The following is a 19142-nucleotide window of genomic DNA, read 5'->3' as shown; positions in this document are numbered from 1 at the left end:
ATATGTTTGAGTCGCAAACAAGCATTTCTTTCGTAGCAGCACCACCAGTAAGCAGTTAACTATTTTGATTTGTTCATACAGAAGTGGTTGTTGAGCGGCGCCACCGGCTGTAGATGCTCTTAATTATATCAGCAAGAAATTTCGGAGCAACGCATCAGGGACATTTCGAGTTAAACAAACGCAAGCGCCCGTCAGTCTCTCCCTTGCTCGAATCACATCGCCAACAGCCAGCTAAGTGTGACTGAGACACAACTATTCGTGAGCTACTCCGATGAGAAATACAGTAGCAAAAACGTCTTTGTATATATATATAAATCTAAACGTCTGACTCGGTAAGCATCGAAGCCGTCAAGGTAACGTGATGGCAGCTCAGCTGAAGAAGGAAAGCGAAAAGCAAAAGATCCCACGCGCACCCTGACGTACGTACGGTGGTTCCAAATCCAAATGGCAGGCGGTGGCCGGCTCAACGGCAAGTCGTGGGCTGCGGATGTCGAGGAGCTTGTGAATCTGGACGGCAGCGCAGACCCCCTGGTGGAGGCGGCGCGGTGGCGGAAGCACTCCATCTATCGGGTGCCGGCGCACGTGAGGAAGAAGAACAGCAGGTACGCTTACATCTCGCCCTACGAGCCGCAGCTGGTGTCCTTGGGCCCCTTCCATCACGGCAGCCCCGAGCTGGAGCCGCTAGAGGAGCACAAGCAGAGAGCGCTCCTCCACCTGCTCCGGCGCACCGGGACGCCGGTGCGGGACCTCGTGGAGGCGCTGGAGCAGGTGGTGGGTCGGCTGGAGGAGGCGTACATGGACCTGGACGACAGTTGGCGCCGCGACACCGACGAGTTCCTGCGAGTCATGGTGATGGACGGCTGCTTCCTGATGGAGGTGATGAGGACGGCGGCCGAGGACGGCCGCAGCGACTACGCCGCCAGCGACCCCGTCTTCAGCCGGCACGGCCAGCTCTACATGTTCCCCTACATCCGGCGCGACATGCTGATGATGGAGAACCAGCTGCCGCTGCTGGTGCTCCAGATGCTCGTCGCCGTCGTGTCCGGCCCCGATGCAGCGGTATGGTATACACACATCTCTCACCAAAGACCAGACCATCCACAACTCAAGGACTGATGATGTGATGTTATTTCCTATACGAGCAAGACCCACGACGCGATCAACAACATGGTGCTCAAGTTCGTGTCTTTGATGCCTGACCCGCCGGAGATGTGTGACGGCAGCCTGGCGCTCCACCCCATCGACGTCTGCCACCGGAGCCTGCTGTACGGCCTGCCGCGCGAGATGGTCAAGGGGCGGGAAGACGAGTTCATCCGCTCCGCCACGGAGCTGGACCAGGCGGGCATCCGGTTCGCCAGGAGCTCCACGCGCAGCCTCCACGACATCGGCTTCCTCGACGGCGCGCTCCACGTCCCGGAGCTCACCGTGGACGACTACACGGAGCACAAGCTCTTCAGCCTGATGGCCTTCGAGCGCCTGCACGCTGGCGCCGGTGCCAACGAGGTGACGGCCTACGTCTTCTTCATGGACAACATCATCAAGTCGGCCGCCGACGCCCAGCTCGTCTGCTCCAAGAGGATCATCTCCAATGGCCTCGGCAGCGACAAGGAGGTGGCCAGGATGTTCAACCGCCTGGCCAACGAAGCGGAGCTGGACAAGTACAGCCCGCTCCGCACCCTGCACGGCCAGGTCAACACCTACTGCGAGAAGCGCCGGAACCAGTGGCGAGCGAGCCTCATCCGGAACCACGCCGCCAATCCCTGGGCCGTCGTCTCGCTCCTCGCCGCCGTCCTCCTCCTCGTCCTGACCGTCCTGCAGACCGTCTACACCGTGCTGCCCTACTACCAGCAGCAACCATAAGCCCAGGACGACACACCGTACCGTACGTGTCTGGACTAGTATTGTCGCACGTACGCAGGCTTCTTCTTCTCTTCGATGAATTGTTTCAGGCTTGTTATGTAAACCAACTGTACATATATTTATCAGATGACATGTTACGCCAATAATAGCGCAAGTGTGCCCGATTTTAATCGAAATTTATTTGCTCAATAAGGCCTTAATTTCTCAAGCATGTCCACTATTTCATCACCGGGCAAAGCTAGACCTACGTAAGGTCTGTTACGTGTTTTACGTAAACAGTATCATCTATACTTCTATACTACTATTAAACAATCAAACACGAACTTCTTTAAGCACACCCCACAAAACGTACACAAATCCAATACCACCGCACGATTAGGCTCACTAAAACCAATCTAACGGTCAGCCTTAACCTAAACCATTTTCTGTGTGCACTTAGCAATTTACATTGACTGACCGTACTCCACCGTGGAGGAAAATATGAAACTCCACGCCTGAGCAATTAGGAAACTAATAATCACAGGTACATCCTATTCTAGGAAACTAAATCAGAGTGCATCCATCCTATTATCTATATCTATACTACTATTAAACAATCAAACACGAACTTCTTTAAGCACACCCCACAAAGCGTACACAGATCCAATACCACCGCACGATTAGGCCCACTAAAATCAATCTAACGGTTAGCCTTAACCTAAACCATTTTCTATGTGCACTTAGCAATTTACATTGACTGACCGTACTCCACCGTGGAGGAAAATATGAAACTCCACGCCTGAGCAATTAGGAAACTAATAATCATGGGTGCATCCTATTCTAGGAAACTAAATCAGAATGCATCCATCCTATTAGGAAACTAATCTCAGACAAATCCATCCTATTAAAAAACTTATCTCGGACGCATCCATCCTATTAGGAAGCTAATCGCGAGCCGCCTGCCGCCATCATGCACGCTAGCCACGATGGTGGAAGCGCGAGGAGCTTCGTCTTCCTCCGGGAACACACGTGCTATCGCCGCCATCGTCTTCTGCCTGGAGGCCAGGCGCTCTTCTGCTACTACTGCGACCACTCCATCCACGTCCAGGGCATGCTCTCCGGCAACCATCGGCATCCACGTTGACTTCAGCTCCGTTCACAGCACCCACGCCGACAAAGTGTCTTTTCAGTGGGTGCACGTGCATTACATATTAAATAAGAATCGTGGGGCTTCAAGCAATCTGGAATTATAGATTTGGGATTATCTTAGGTTGCCGATTTGCTGTACTAAAAATGTGTAATTATATATGGCACGTACATAAGAATGCAGCAATCTTGTCTTACAAAGTAGGATCAAGAGGGATACTAAAGAAGTCAAGATGCAGAGTCTATTTCCCATGATTACTTCTCATGTTCATGTCGGCTTCCTTGGGCTTTACTTCGTACCACCATATGCATTAAACTGGATCGTATCAAGAGGTAACGTCATCCCCTTGATTAGAATTGCCTTATTTGTGCTATTTGATCAGTGTGTGTTTTACGTATGACCTTGCTTTACCTGGAATTAAGGTGGTTTGCACCTGCCTAGGCACTATCTCCAGAGATAGGTTGGAAATCAGAATATATGATTCATTCTTAGAGAAAACTTTACACGCGTCACTTTAACATAATTGCATAGCAATCCGGTAAATTATGTAAGATTCGGTAGGAGGCAAGATATTGAAAATGTACTACTATTTCAGTTACATGATTCTATACATCTAAAACGGGTCACATGACTCCGTAACTGTTGTTAGAGAATATCTCTCGCTGTTCTGTAAAGGTATGCAATCTCTACTGCGTTCCAATAAAGAGAATTTTACCATACAGAAGGATCCAATGAAGAAACTAATCTGGCTGAGTTCCAATAAATAGATCCTTCAAAGGATCTGTCCTAATACAGCTGCCGTATATTGGTAAAGAGAAATCATATAAACTGTACTCAATCGGATTTATTTTGTTTCATGACAGAGAAACCAAATACCTTTCGCTATTTTGGAACATATATTTATTCTTATATACTTGTGCAGTTTCGAATGATCCAACATATCTGCAGTCATCAAACTTGAAGACATGCTGTTTAAGGCCTTATTTGCACCGTCTCTCTTTCTTTGTCTGTGCGTCTCTTTCATCCAATAATAATAATGAACATTTTTTTCCGGATCAGGTATTACACTGTTACAAATGTATGCTGAAGATACTCCTTACGACAAGGAAAAAGAGGATGAATGCTTTCCATCTTCACCAGTTCTGTAGCATGTTCCAAATTGTTGGCTCTTTCTTATTTGAGGATTCATCATTTTTTTTGTAATTTAGAAGCTGACCTGAAAGCTTGATAAGGTTAAGCTTGACAAATACTCTAGAATACTTTTCCTTCCATCTTTATTTTTCTTCATAACTCATTTCAGTTTCTATACGTACAAAGCGTCTTACATCATTGTAAGTTAGTATGGTTGCCAACGCATAAACACATACAAAACCAGAAAAATATTTTCTATCATGATAATTATTGGATTTCTTTTAGCCCTTTTACATTTCAATTAGTTCTAGTAAATCATCTTTATTTCATATAGAAGTCGTTGTAGTCACATATCATCTTTTATTTCGTATTATCCATAGTAGGTAGCTATATAATTTTGGCAGTCCACACAACCAAAAAATATATATAGTTTGATCCAAATTAGTATAAATATATATTTTGCTATGCATATTAGTAGAATAAAATAAGATTCGAGAATTAAGCATCTTGAACAATATAATTGCACCGTAAGGCAGTTTATACTTTTTTTTCCTGGCTACACTCGAAGAGAAGACTATACTACATTCCTATATTACTGCATTAATAAATAATTGCTGATTTTATTTAAACGAGAATATTTTCCTGCTATTACACTATGCAACAACATAACCACTATTGTGTCTCGCTTTTGAAAATACAATTTGAGCGACATCAAATATTGTGTATCCATTTGATTTATATTTTAAAAAACATTTATTTTTTATATTATGTGAATTCACCTGTTTTACGTTTGAGACGTGCGTTGCACGTGCAAACTTACTAGTGGAGAAAGATGATTGGATCTGTAGGAGGGCAGGGGCCCACCCCTGCTGAAATCAGGGAGCCAGGAGGTATAGTAGTATGGAAAAATACGTAGGCCTTCGTAGGCACTACGTAGATGTAAGATTATCGTTCATCATCCAGGGTGCAGAATACGTTATTATTCACTGAGGTACTTGGATAATTTTTACATAAAAAACTGGATGCGTTTCATCTAAACAGGACCAAATTTTTTATATTTTGACATATTTCAACTAAACCAAAGTCTAAACCTAGTTTAAATTACCACCGGCACCTGTTCCCGTGTCCAGCCGGACATGAGCCCCGGAAACTAAACCTCCTACTCCACAGTGTGCAGGAGGCTAATGGGCAGATGATGATGAGCCGACCAAGCTTAGCTTTAATGGGAGGGGAGGAGTGGTGGCCTTTCATAGGCGGTGGATGTCGCATACGGTCACTACAAGGATTCCGGTCTATTGCAACAAAATTTATTGCTATAACTACCATTTGTTGCAATAAAATGCAATATTACCACAAATTCTCTGGTTGTGGTAATAGGTCACACATAGTGCCATAACTTAGTTTGGTCATGATAAATACTAACTTTGTTGCAATAGAGGCCTCGTATTGCAACAAACGGTATCGACGTTGCAATATGGCAGCGTTATTGCGACAAATAAATTCCGTTGCGTGAGGGTAGTCATTTCGTTGTAATAGATACTAGTTATTTCAACAGAATAACTATTCGTGGCAATATTCAGAAAGATATTGCAACACAGGCATGACGTTGCATTAGTTATCAAATATTGTTGCAAAAAATTGGCTAACTATTGCAACAAAATAAATTGGCCTTGCCATATGGCTGCGACATTGCGACAAAAAAATTCCATTGCGCAAAGCAGACATTTTCTTGCAATAGAGAGTAGGTATTTCAACATGATAACTTTTGTGGTAGTATTTGAAAAGATATTGCAACATCGGTGTGATGTTGCATTAGTTACAAGTAAAATAGTGGAAAATATATTATTCGAATTTATAGATATTAAGTTATAATTTTTGCAAGCTCTAAGGAGTAATTAAAATATTTCTAAATTACACCAATTTTAATTAACCAAAAATGTGGAAACAGTTTATAAATGGTTAGACCACACTTTCTTGATAGGAATACATATTTAACTCGTTAAATTTGGATTTGAAATGGCCAAGAAATGTTCGCCTATGTAAAAAAACATGTTGACGAGTTTCAAAAAACATGTATGCAATTTAAAAAATGTTTGTGAATTCAAAAAAGATTCAAGAATTTGTAAAAAAGTTAATGAATTTAGAATATGTTCGCAACTTCAAAATTATGGTGGACATTTTTCAATTTGGTGAACAAATTTTAATTCGAAAAATGTCACCCCAATTGGTAAAAATGTTTACCGTTTTGAAAACAAATATCAGGAATTTAAAAATATTCACAATTTCAAAAAAACAATTGTACGTGCTGAGTACACACCAGGTCGCTCACGCCAAATAGGAGACCGCCAAAAAAATGAAAACGAACAAAAAACCAGAGCACACAGAACACAACTGGGCCATAGCTTTAAAACAAAATATACAGGCCCTCCCAGCCCAAAGGAAAAGACTATGTATACCTAAATGGATTTCTGTTGCTAAAAAACACCTAAATGGATTTATTTTCTCCAAAAACCTAAATAGATTTGTTTTCACCCAAAAAAAACCTAAATAGATTAAAAACTAAATATATAACAAGTGCATCTCCACATTTATAGCACATACACGCTTGGTATCGTGGTTAGCACGTGCGTAAACAGCGCACAGGTCTCAGGTTCGACACCCCCCGCGTGCTTCCCAACAATGTCCAGAAATTGTTTATTCCCATTCTAAAAATAAACGTGACACTTAAAGGAATAGTCACATATATACCAATAATATATGTGAAATTTTCCAAAATGTTTATACAATGTAAAAGAATGCATAGTTTACAAATAATGTATGAGAAATTTTCAAAAGTTTTTACAGTGTAAAAGAAAACTTTGCATAATTTGACAAAATTCCCAATAATGATGGACTAATAATTATTTTGGAACTCGTCGACAAGTTTTGTTTGCATAGGCGAACATTCTTGAAATTGGGGAACAACTTTTGAAATTCAGAAACATTTTTCTGTGAAGAATATTTTTATAAATTCATGAATTTTATTTTGAATCGGTGAACATTTTTAAAAAAAATTCTTTTATTTCTCATATATCCCACTGACATATGGGCCCGTGTCATACTGCAGAATACACTGTACATAGTTCTCATTGTTTGATAAAATTCCCAACAATATCCAGAAAATGTTTATTCCCATTCTAAAAATAAACGTGACACTTAAAGGAATAGTCACATATATCCAAATAATATATGTGAAATTTTCCAAAATGTTTATACAATGTAAAAGAATGCATAGTTTACAAATAATGTATGAGAATTTTTCAAAAGTTTTTACAGTGTAAAAGAAAACTTTGCATAATTTGATAAAATTCCCAATAACGATGGACTAATAATTATTTTGGAACTCGTCGACAAGTTTTTTTTGCATAGGCGAACATTCCTTGAAATTGGGGAACAACTTTTGAAATTCAGAAACATAGTTTTGTGCAGAATATTTTTAGAAATTCACGAATTTTATTTTGAATCGGCGAACATTTTTAAAAAATTGAAATATTTTTTTAAAATTCCGAAACATTGTTTTGAATATTTTGAAAAAAATCATGGAATTTGTTTTGTGGAAACGGACTTTATTTTTCGATCATGATTGTTTTTTGAGGCGATGAACATATTTAAAAAAGCTCATAAACATTTTATAAATTTACGAATTTTTTAAAAGATAAGTATATCTATATAATAGACGTTGCATCCCCATTTAAACATATCACAGATTTGCCCTGGTGGGAAGCGATGAACGTTTTTGAAAAAACTCATGAACATTTTCTAAATATATAAAATTTTTAAAAGCCAGAATATCTATATAATAGACAATGTATCACCATATTAAACATATCACTGATTTGGCCTGGTGGCTTGCTTGCCCAGCGATGGGGCAGAAGCTTGCGCATGCGAATCCCCTCGTCGTGTTTTTTCCTCTTATTTGTCGGCATGCTTTTTTCTTTTTATTACTCGGCCCACAAACAAATTGACCCGTTAGCTATAGAAATACGAGATACTATGCAATGTGTAGACTGTTGTTTCAAGCTCAAAGACCGTATTGAGCACGTATTTTCTTATGACGGGACCGTATTGAAGTACTTTGCAACCACCAGGACCAAGTTGGACTTCGCCAGCTAGCGACTACGAGGACGATAGATGCAATTATCTGAAGTATAAATCACAGAGAAATATTTCTATTATGTAGGATGTGGCACTTAATCGGGAGTAATAATCTACACTGCAGGAGAGTGAGGGTATCAAATAAAGGATTGTTACTTCAAAGCAGGAAAGTGACCAGGTGGCAACTCGCAAAATCAGAAGCTCCAACCCAATCAAATCACGAAGCACTGCCACAACATATGGACGACTCGAAGATACGGAAAAATCCTGCGCGAACGACACACAAAATACATGTCTAAGCCAGCTCGGGTTGCCGCTTCCTGGCGCTGATAGACAGGGTCCACCACACGACCATAGGCCGGAGCGCTCTCAGCGCCCCAATTTGAGGGAGCTTAGAAACATAGAGATCTGCACACAATTTTCTTGCTGGCCGGAAGAGATTTTTTTTGTGTGTGAAATGCTAGAACTAAATTTAACTTCATTGCAAAGCAATATTTGTTTTCAAAGTTTGGATTTTGTCATGGCAACTAGGAAGTAAACAAAGATACACAATTGTAGATCCTTGCTGTAACAACACGTTCCTAACACAAAAGATCTCAGAACAAAATTGGTTTGATTATTAATTTACAGAGTTGAATATCTATGGTTGTTGTTGAAACAAAAATGACATGATTATGTTGGACCTACTCTAGCGCGGAGGAACTCTCTATGGATTGTTCGGTAAGATGAAAGATGCTTAGATCACCCCATCTCAAGATCAAAATGTGAGATCGAGACTGACATAGATCGACCGTCTCATCAACCCATCCCATCTGTAGTTATGTTTCAAGGCAAGAATATAACCTAGTAGTTTTAAAGTGAGGGTCACATGATGTTTTCTGTGGGCTGTAGTTCAAAATTGGTCAAGTTTTTGCTACTTTCTGAAACGATTTCTGAAATTGTAGTGCAAACCTGGTTGTACGTACCTATAGCCGGATCGTCCGGCGACAACGCGCTAGCACCGGTCGCAACCCCTACTTCTGCAGGACGGCAAGCCCCGTCCGACGAGCCGCCCCTCTGACCTTGCACGTCGCTCCTGGTCGGCCATGGCTCCCGTCGCCCTCTTCCTCCATCCTCGGTGCTGACCAAGCAGTTCCTTTGTCCCTTTTCCCGATCTTCCCCCGGGAGCTCGAGCCTTTCCACCGGCCATGGATGCAAGCTTCCCACATGCTGCTTACCGCCGTACTTAGGGAAGATGACGGGCGTGAGACGATTTCATCGGGAAGCTCCTGATCTAGTTCGGAAGGAAGATAACGGTGGTAAGACGGTTTGTCGGGATTTGAAAACACTCAATGACAACAACAGTGCAAAATATGGTATCCTCTAAACATATGATGCCATGGATTGGTCACGTTGAACTACTTATACGCACCATACATGTATACTAAATAACCGGGAAACAATGTATAAATAAGAAATATACAAATATCGACGCCGAGAACGTTAGAAGGGAGGGCGCCGGATCGCCCCTCCATGATTCTCGGATTTGGTGGTCTTTTAAAAAAGAAATAACTTACAAACATATTTTAGTAATATTATTTTAGCAGCATATATATCTCATATTGCTTTGAAATATTTTTTTCTAATTTATTTCATTATTCTAAACATTCCATCCAAAAATAATTACTTTCCCACCACCTAATTTCAGTTTACTGTAGTTTGCGCCAATATTTTGTGTTCCCACCAAAACAAATAGAGTCTACTTATCCTTTGCCTTCCTAACTACCCACGATTATTATTCTAAACCAAATCACAGGGCGTCTTCATGGGTGATTGGATCTGAGGTCTCGTCCTCGTTCCTCCGTCACGGCGTCAACACAGCAAACCACACCGGAGTCAACTGCAGTACGAGGAGTCGTCGTCCTCGATCTCGCCCTCCTCCCTCTCCTCCGTGCCCGCCGACACGGGCCGCGTCTCCGTGTCCTCGGCCATGCTGCCAACAACAGCGATGCGGTCTGGTGTCGGCGCCGACGGAGTTCCCGTCTTCTTCCCTGCATCACGAGCGCAGTGCCGGCCTGCCTACGTCGGGGTTGCTCGCCACATGGCCGACCCGGAGGTGGAGATGCTGCGACCAGGTTCATCACCAAGCTGCATCCCTGAACCTCCATAACGAGTGCTGTAGATGCAGTACCGCCGCCGTATCCCGCCCCCATGATCCTAACGAGCAGGCCAGATTCGCCGCCGCCGGGAGCAGCACAGAGTCGTGGTCGTGCGCTACCATACAGCCTCAATGCGTCAACCCCGGCCATCTCTACGTGGGACAACTATGCCTCACCATAGATGACCTCCAACACCGTCCTGCTGCCCAAAAAGGAACGAAACATCCGGCTCTCGGACGACTTCCCCTGCCCCCGCTAAGATCGCCCCTTTTAAACAGCTGAGCGGCATCGCTCCTATGGTCTCCACCATCAGCTTCGTGTCTCCCCCCTTTGGTGACCTCAAAAGCACATACGTAGTATCAGTATCATAGTTGTAATTACTAATCCATACAATTATTATTATTTCGCTGTTATTTGCAGATATGTTATCTGTGTGCTAAAGTTGGCTGGGTACTTTGGCCACTTTCACCGGAAATATCAAAGATAGAAAGGAGCATATATGGTTTCATGCCTCTCATGTTTCGGTACTGTACCTACAAATTTTTAGATACACATTGGACTACGACATAGTATTAAAGTGCGCCACATCGACTATATCATTGCCTCCAAATGGTTACTTGATCTCTGTATTATAGTTGATGGTGTAATTGTTGTTTCAGCTGGATGTATATCTGATACAGTCACCGGTTATAAAAGCTTTTGATTTGCTTAGTAACTTTTGTTGTAGATTCTAGGTTTGTTTTGTAGGACCTTCCATACATTAACAAATATATTTTTAGCTGATTGTTACCTACTTGACTTCATTTGGCCACACCAGCAAGTTACATATATATGTTGACTCCTGCATGAATGACAGCAATGTATTGGCATCTACCTGCTGATCACGAGTTCATGACTGAGATTCGAGATGGATAAGGTATCCCTTCTTAACACGAATATGTTCTGTTTTCCTGAAAGAAAATCTTGACAGTTATGCAAATTATGTTCGGATCTCCTTATTCTTATGCTTTGTTATTCAGGACACTGCCGCTTAACATCATCTTTTAATTTTCTTTATCATGAACATCTATTTCAATGTTGTTTCTCAGCGATTGGTGTAGGTCATTCAGAACCCACTCCAACATTTGTTCGGGTTTGTTACGTCTTTGCCTCCATTTAATTAGCCACTTGAGTTTTTCAAGTTATCATGCATGTATTACTGGATAATTCATCACACTTTTAATCTATAGTAGACTAAGGAGATTTATGCTGCTACCGCATAGGTAATACTTCAATGGTGAGCTACCTTCTGCATTGTAGAGTTCTCTTTTTAAGGTATGCCATTCTAATTAATTTTTTGATTTTATATTAGTAATCATTTGTTCAGTCCCTATTGTTGTGAGCTCCATGGTAATTATTGCCTCCTAATTCTAGCAAATATTCACCGGTTATGTATGGTTCTCTATTTGCGCATCACCAGGTGTAAAGGGTCCAATATAATCAATTCACTAAACTTATCTTGGGATATTCATATGTAAATTTCTATCAAATGTACACAATTTCCATTTTTCTGTCGGTGTAAACTTACCAGATTATTTATGTTTTTCTTAATTTGCTTCTGGGAACAACCGAATATATGCCCAAGGAGTAGTGAAGTGGGTGCTCTAATCTTGCTCTTTCTTTTGCTTCAGAATGAATTGTCGTCGGGCAAACTGAATAAAATACTGTAGAGAACCACGACACCAAGGGTCTTCTCCTTTGCCAAGAGATTATTTCCACTATGTAACTCATGTAACCATGTTTATTTTTGTTTACTACACATAATCTTGATAATTTTGTTCTCTTTCATTATGATTTGGCGAGGCATCGTCTATGTACTGTGTTATGCCAGCATTTTACCATCCAATCTTATAATCCATCTACACAGAGAACAAATGTAGAAAATAGAAGTGGGCTGATTTCTTGCCCAGCTTTGCTACGTGGTGCACATGTATTTTCTGCTCCAATGTCATCACGCCATGTGATCCGTCCTTTTCTAGGGAATATTAATCCATCTATTGCTATATGATATAACTCAAGCTTTCTTATTCTTAGTCATGAGCTTTGTCCCCTTACTTATATTGATATTAGTTTGCCAGGGCTCCTGGTTCCATGGCGTTCCTTAGTCTTTGGTGGGCATACTAAAAGGTGAGGGCTCTCCTGGTCAAACAAGTGGAATGAACGCATGCTCTTTTCTCACATTGAAGGACCATAAACTGCTGATGGGCACCTCAAGTTTCTCCCCCATTTCAGTTCGCTTTGGAAATCTCTTGCAAGCTCAAGTGCTCAGTTGTAAGGTATTTCTTGGCACCAATTTAAAAGCAAAGTTAACACTCAAAATCTGGTCCATTGTAAAAACTTTTTTCATCCCTGATCATAATTGTGCCATATGCCAAGCTCATGTCGAAGCATATAGTTGTACTTTTGTTTGATTGTTGATTTGGCTTGCAATGTTTGGACATTCTATGGCCTGCATGGTGATGAGGCATCTAAAACATGGCAGAGATAGAGATTATTTACCAATAGATCAATAGACTATTTTCCATGGAAATAGCCATTTTGGGATGTGTTGTATTTGGAAAGTATGTAATAGAAAAATCTTTGGTAATATACTTGCTGGAGAATTCAAGTTGTTAGCACCTACAGTAGAGCTGAATCTAGGAGAGTGAAAAGAAAATTGTTTTGTTGCATGGATGACTGAGTACTTTGGCACTGATTCAAAATTTCAGGTTATCTCTAAGATCACTCTTTGTCTACTATGTGTTAAGATGAAATTGCTTGTCTGACTGGTTATATTTGCTTTCAATGACTTGATAGGAATACAGCCAAAAGAACACCGATACCCGTAAGAAACTGAAGACAATAGACAGAATTGGATCAAAATCTTATTTGCAACTAAGTTTTGAGAAGGTATGAGTCTAACTAAATATGTATGCCTCGCTGCTAACTATGGTTTCATGTTTCAAGCATCTCATTGCTATATTACTTGCAGAGAAACTTGGAAACTGGAGAAGAGTTAGATTGTATTGCTCTGTGGGAACTCACCCACACGAAGAATGAAACATGGTCTAACACAGAGTCCCAGTATATTTACGTGAGCACTGACTTTTGGTTAATTATTCAATGATGTGCATTCGGCATGCTTCTTCATCAGCTTGGATTATTCATGTGTTGGATCATGTTATTCTTGTTTCATCATTTATAGTGTCAATATTGGTGGATATTTGCTATGAGAATTATGAATTTTATGAATCTACATATTATACGTATGGTTTTGAATATTCTAATTGAACGCCTGTATTTTTTTTACGGTTGCAGTAGGCTATTACCACAACCCAGTTTTGGTTGCCACATGTTAGCACCACGAACAGTTTAAATTGTCGCAATAGTTTCTCGCTACAAACATTTCACCCGCGGTGAAACCTATTTATCACCACCAAAACTAGTATGTTGCAATTTCCTATTACGACGTCTAAAATATTTGTTGCCATAATTTAATGCCACAAGTGTAGCGGTTCGTGGCAAAATGCCTAATGCCACGAAAACAAGAATTGTTGCCATAGTTTATTGCCACGGAAGAGTACGCGCCACAAAATGAGCATCGTTGGCATATGTTCTTTCCACAAATGTCTATTGTCACGAGCTATAAGTGGCCATGATTCGTTACATGTTGCATTAAAGTTATCTCCACAAAGCGAATTGTGGCATAACGTGAGTGTTGTCACGGGAAAACATGTGGCAACTTCCCACATGGTTGTTGCAATAGCACACTTTATTGCCACAATTATTTTTTTGTGGCAATAACCTATTACCATGTGTCCAGTCGCAACGGCTGTCAACGAATGATGCTTTGTGGCAATAGGTACTTATTGCCACAAGTTGGCATGTATTGCGACGAACGATTTTGTTGCAATAGACCCGGATCCTTGTAGTGGGTTTTGCTAGGACGTGGAGAATAAATTTCATGTACTCACTTTCTTCATTTGACTCAATCTTAAGGGGTCATGTAGATCTGCGACTCGTAAGACGACCTACACATGACTTGAAGTTAAGCAGCACCTTGACGAACAAAAAGGTACACGAACTGATCATTAATTCTTCAAGGCAGAAATGGACTCATTCTCTCAAGTTTTTATTCATTCCCATGTTTCCATGGGCACCAAGTGCTGCTACAATACAACTACCCATAGCGAAGAACAGTCCGAGTTCTAAACTATTACATTACCATTTCCCTCTCTAACAATGCATGACTAAACCTTTAGCCTTTCCTAATTGATCCATCTCACCGACACTAATAAGCTAGCTAGCTACGGCTAGGCTGTAGGCTACTCCTAATCCTGATCGTCTGGGCTGCTGCTACTGCTCCAGCAGCTTGTTCATCGTGGGGGTCTTCATCTCCCACGCGTGCAGGTTGGTGACCTTGATGTCCGACTCGCCGTTGTTGAAGTCCAAGAGGTGAGTGTCGTCCCCGGTGGCCTTCCGGTAAACCCTCGTCAGGATGCACGTCCTGCCGCCGGCCCCGGAGCTCTCCACCACAGAATGGTCAATCTGAATTGAAGTTTGACACATGGCAAGCTTAGACCCCTCTTGCAGTGGTGCATTTCAGTCCAGAGCATATACACTCATCATGTGGTTCCATATATACGTTAATACGTACCAATGTCCTGAGGGCGATCTTCTTGGTCTTGGCTATGTCGAAGTTGACGAAGCTGGCAAAGGTCGGCCTGTAGATCTGCGACTCATATGACGACCTGTTTGATAGCAATCACTGGGAATTACTATTGGATCTTGGTGGCCTTGATGCATGTGACTTTAGTGAGGTAGTTTATCTTATATGTAACCTTGTCGGGTCATTGCACATGAGGACGACGTAGTTGGTGTCGTTGGTCTTGAACACCCTGAAGAAGACGGCCGTCCTCTCCTTGAGGTCGTTGGAGGCCAGCAGCCAGAGCCCGAACGGCCCAACGCTACCTTTGACGTGCTTGTTGAACTTCTTGCGTTTTTTTTACAAAAGGAGGATGTATCCGTGGCCTCTGCATCTGAACGATGCATGCAGCCATATTATTAATTATTCGTAAAGACCATACAAGGTGATACATCAATAAGCTTGAAGCCACCATCTTGACAACACCGTTGCTACTCCTATCCCCTTGATGAAGGCGTGCCGAATGTCCGGGCTTAATATTAAACAGACATCGCACTAAAGCCTAACATCTAAAGCCGGGTGTCCCCTCCAAGCCACTATCTGGATCGGGTCCCACACCGGTCAGACACACTCCCAGTGAGCACCGCACACTGCAAGGGCCGTCACCTCCACCATCCCTTGGTCCATCCTAAGAGCAAAACTGTTGCACCGACCTTGCCAGACTTCTCTGCCATCAACGCCACTATGACTCCAGATAGTTTCCTCCTCCTGCACGAGTCCATATCCAGACGCGCCCATCGCCGAACCTCCACGGCGCCATGCCGCCAGGATCCGCCGTCAGCCTCGCGGTAGATGTAACACCACTCCTGCTCTTGTCCCCTCCAGCCAGCACGTGCTACAAAACGATGCCCCCAGGAGGGACAACGACATCGATGGTGCCATCATCATCCGATCCTGTAGACCCAAATCTAGGGTTTCCCCCGGAGCTCACACCGTCGCCACTGCTAGAGCTACACGGCGCCCACCACCCATAGCATCTCTCGCCCGGCCTCCCAAGACGGCGCCTCCATGGAGGTCACGATGCGCAGGGCACCGCCGCCGCCCAATCCAGACTGTATTTTGAACTTTCGTCTGAAAGGGGTTCGGATGTGGATAGGAGGGACCTCGGCTTCGCCTCCAAGGAGGGTAACGACGCCGTGGGACACCGCCGATGCCGGACCGGACCAGCCGGCCAAAGTTTCCTCCGGTCCCCAACATATACCACCAAACCTCCGACTGTTCCGGATCCGACAGCGAGACGAACCGAGACCAGCAGAGATGCAAGTACCATGGGGCTCAACCCACCAGAAAGAAGGATCAAGAAGGACAGCCGCCGTAGATCTCCAGCAGTGGCGAAGCCACATGTAAGCTGGGAAGTCAATTGACTACCCAGCTTTTTGATAAAATCTATGTATATATGTATATATCTTGCAAAAAATAAATATAAATTATCTGACAACACCACTTCAAATTGACTACACTGCATTAAACTTCTGGCACCGCCACTGATCTCCAGGCGCCGGATCCAACGATCCGACGAGGCCAGCGGTGTAGACCACCACCCTGCGCTGGCCGACAACATCCAAGCGCCAGATCCAGATGGATCCGGCCTGAACATGGCGGCGCCCGCGACCACCCGATTTGAAGACCACACAGCCACCACCTCGCCGTGGAGTCGCATCCAAGCCGCAGCTGCTGTGCCGTGTCGCCAGCGCCGCAACGCGCCGCCGCCAAGATGCTCGCCCGCCACGCCGCCAGACCCTGCGCTAGCCCGATGCCTCTTCGCGATCTGGTCGTCCCGAGACGCCCAAGACGCTCCAAGGGGGAGAGATGCCCCGCCGCCGCCCAGTCAGCCAAGCTTTGCCCGGCGGCAATGCGGACAGCGGCGAAGAGAGGTGGAGGCGGAGGAGGGACGAGGAGGACAGCGGCTAGGGTTCTCCCGGGTCGCCTGCGGGGGCGACACGAGGGGGGAGGGACGAGGGGGACGGGCCTGATGGCTCCCGTGGTCAAACTTCTCCGCCTTGTCTAGGTTCCTGATGGCAAACCCCGCCTCCACGTCCGACTGCACGGATTTGAAGCCAGTGACCTCGAAGTACACCCCACCCTTGACAACCTTGTTGCTGACATTTACGTGCTTTGAGCGCAGCGACTTGACCTCCTCCTCGGTGTCACCTGAAAAATTCAGCAACAATAATACGTTTGGATCTCAGCACGTACGGTAGAAAACATACTAGCAAAAGACATTTTGTTCATGTGGAACCGTAGCTAGTTACCTGGATGTCGGCCCAGCATTGTGGCAGTCATCAGGAATGGTGTCGGACTCGTTTGCCCAGCCCGAGAGCACGCGACGCTTCTTTGCCAGGTCGAAGAAGGACTTGAAGGCGTAGAAGTCACCGTAGTCGTAGCGGAGGCCGTAGTTGTTGTCTGGGAAGGTAGGGTCGGGGGTGTACCTATCCTTGTCATGGTCGTAGGTGCCGACAGTGTAGTACTTGTACCGTGTCAAGTCTAGACTCACCTTGAGCACATACTTGACCTCCTCGGTAACAGTGCGGTCGTGCAACTCCATGGTGTCCACGCCGCTCCGGTGGTGCTGGCTGCCTCCAGCCACCACCATAGGGTAAAAATCCGGGCATTTCCACATTCCTGTGAGCCCTCCGTGCAACGAGCGGTGTTCCTTGGCCCACTTCTTGAAGTCTCAGCCCTGATACAGCACCACAACCCCCCTCATGTTCTCCTTGCTGCCCACCACCAACCTCCAATGTCTGCACATAATTCACATGTATCATGTACATACAACATACAATGTCTACGTGTATATCACATCACAGTATATAGTTTCTGTTTTTAGGGGACACGGTATATAGTAGTTTGTAACCATGCATGATAGATGTCAGTGACTTCATACATTAAAAAGAAATACTTCTTTCAATGTCAGAGGCGGAGCTGTGTGTGATTAGCGGGAAGGGGGGGGGGGGGGGGGGCATCGCCCCCTACCCCTCAGCAACCCCCCCCCCCCCCCCCAGTAAAAAAATTACGTACCCGTCAGGCCCGTACCACACAATCGTGGGATCGCGGAACGCGTTCGCGTTGATGTCCTGGTTGGTGGTGATGATTGGCTTGTAGTCAGGCTTGACCCACTCCCGGAGGAAGGGATCGGAGAGGTTGGCAGGGTACGCGCGACGTTCTGCACCTGGTGACTGTAATATACTCTTAGGTTGATCTGTTATTATTATCAATAATGCAGTTGGATAAAAACACAGAGTGTGAAAAGCTAGGGTCCCCTGCCAGTGGCTGCCTCCCCTAAAAAGCTAGGGTTTCTTGCCTCCCGCCGGCGCCAGTGTTGGTTCGCCTCGTCTCCGGTGGCCTTAGGTCCATGGGGGTGGAGTGGATCCCGGCCCTTGCAGGTGGGAGGGCTCCGTTTTTAGATCTTTCTTCAAATTTTGGTATGGTTTGTGTCTTGCTTAGAAAGGCGAGATGGCGGCGGCTCCCTGAAGATGGAATAAAGGTCGTTCATCTATTTCCATGTGTCTTCAGGTTGAATCCTTCTGATCTACGCTACACTTCATCAGCGGTGGTTGTTGTTCTACTGCGTTGGTCCTATGGGGTCTGAGCACGACAACTTTCCAACTGTCTACTACAAGAAGTTTTACCCGGCTCCGGTGATGACAGCGGCACCTTCAGGCACAATGTCTTCACCATTATGCAGTAAATGTTCTTGGGCAAAACCAGCACAAATGTTGTTAGCTTTTCTAATGGCGCAAATGATTTTTCCCCAAAATATCTCTCTATCTTTTTTGCAAGGAAAAGGGGAGGTTTATCCAAATATCTCTCTATTACCCATTTATAGTTTGTTAACTAGAAATTCTGCCAAATATCCAAATATCCGAAATTTCTTGCTGATATAAGATCCCAAATATTCTGCCAAAACTAAACAAAGATTAAAACTATTGTGATGCGCTTGTTGAACAGATGCGAGCTATCTTTTGGAGGCTAAAAAGCCAAACATGTATTTTATTCCCTGTGTTTCTAAATATAAGTCATTTTATAGATT

The 19142-nt window shown here is 44.0% G+C and overlaps 1 protein-coding gene and 1 pseudogene across 1 annotated transcript; one reads left to right on the top strand and one right to left on the bottom strand.

Moving 5' to 3' along the window:
- The first annotated feature begins 444 nt into the window (after positions 1-444).
- Positions 445-1959, top strand: LOC147977713 (UPF0481 protein At3g47200-like). Its single transcript, XM_087514510.1, has 2 exons — positions 445-1059; positions 1147-1959. Exons 1-2 carry the CDS (start codon positions 445-447, stop codon positions 1858-1860), a joined length of 1329 nt encoding a protein of 442 aa, XP_087370636.1. The 3' UTR covers positions 1861-1959.
- Positions 1960-14763: 12804 nt separating this feature from the next.
- LOC125546452 (beta-fructofuranosidase, insoluble isoenzyme 3-like) lies at positions 14764-18790 on the bottom strand (annotated as a pseudogene).
- Between the last annotated feature and the right edge of the window lie 352 nt (positions 18791-19142).

This window comes from Triticum urartu, chromosome 3A, assembly GCF_056163025.1.
Source record: "Triticum urartu cultivar PI428250 chromosome 3A, HENAU_Tu73, whole genome shotgun sequence".
NCBI lineage: Eukaryota > Viridiplantae > Streptophyta > Magnoliopsida > Poales > Poaceae > Triticum > Triticum urartu.
The sequence above is the reverse complement of the archived record's forward strand: the minus strand, read 5'-3'. Positions and strand labels throughout refer to the sequence as shown.

Coding starts and splice junctions, on each gene's coding strand:
- LOC147977713 (XM_087514510.1), top strand. CDS start 445: ATGGCAGGCGGTGGCCGGCTCAACGGCAAGTCGTGGGCTGCGGATGTC. Junction 1,060..1,146: donor TGTCCGGCCCCGATGCAGCG/GTATGGTATACA, acceptor TATACGAGCAAG/ACCCACGACGCGATCAACAA.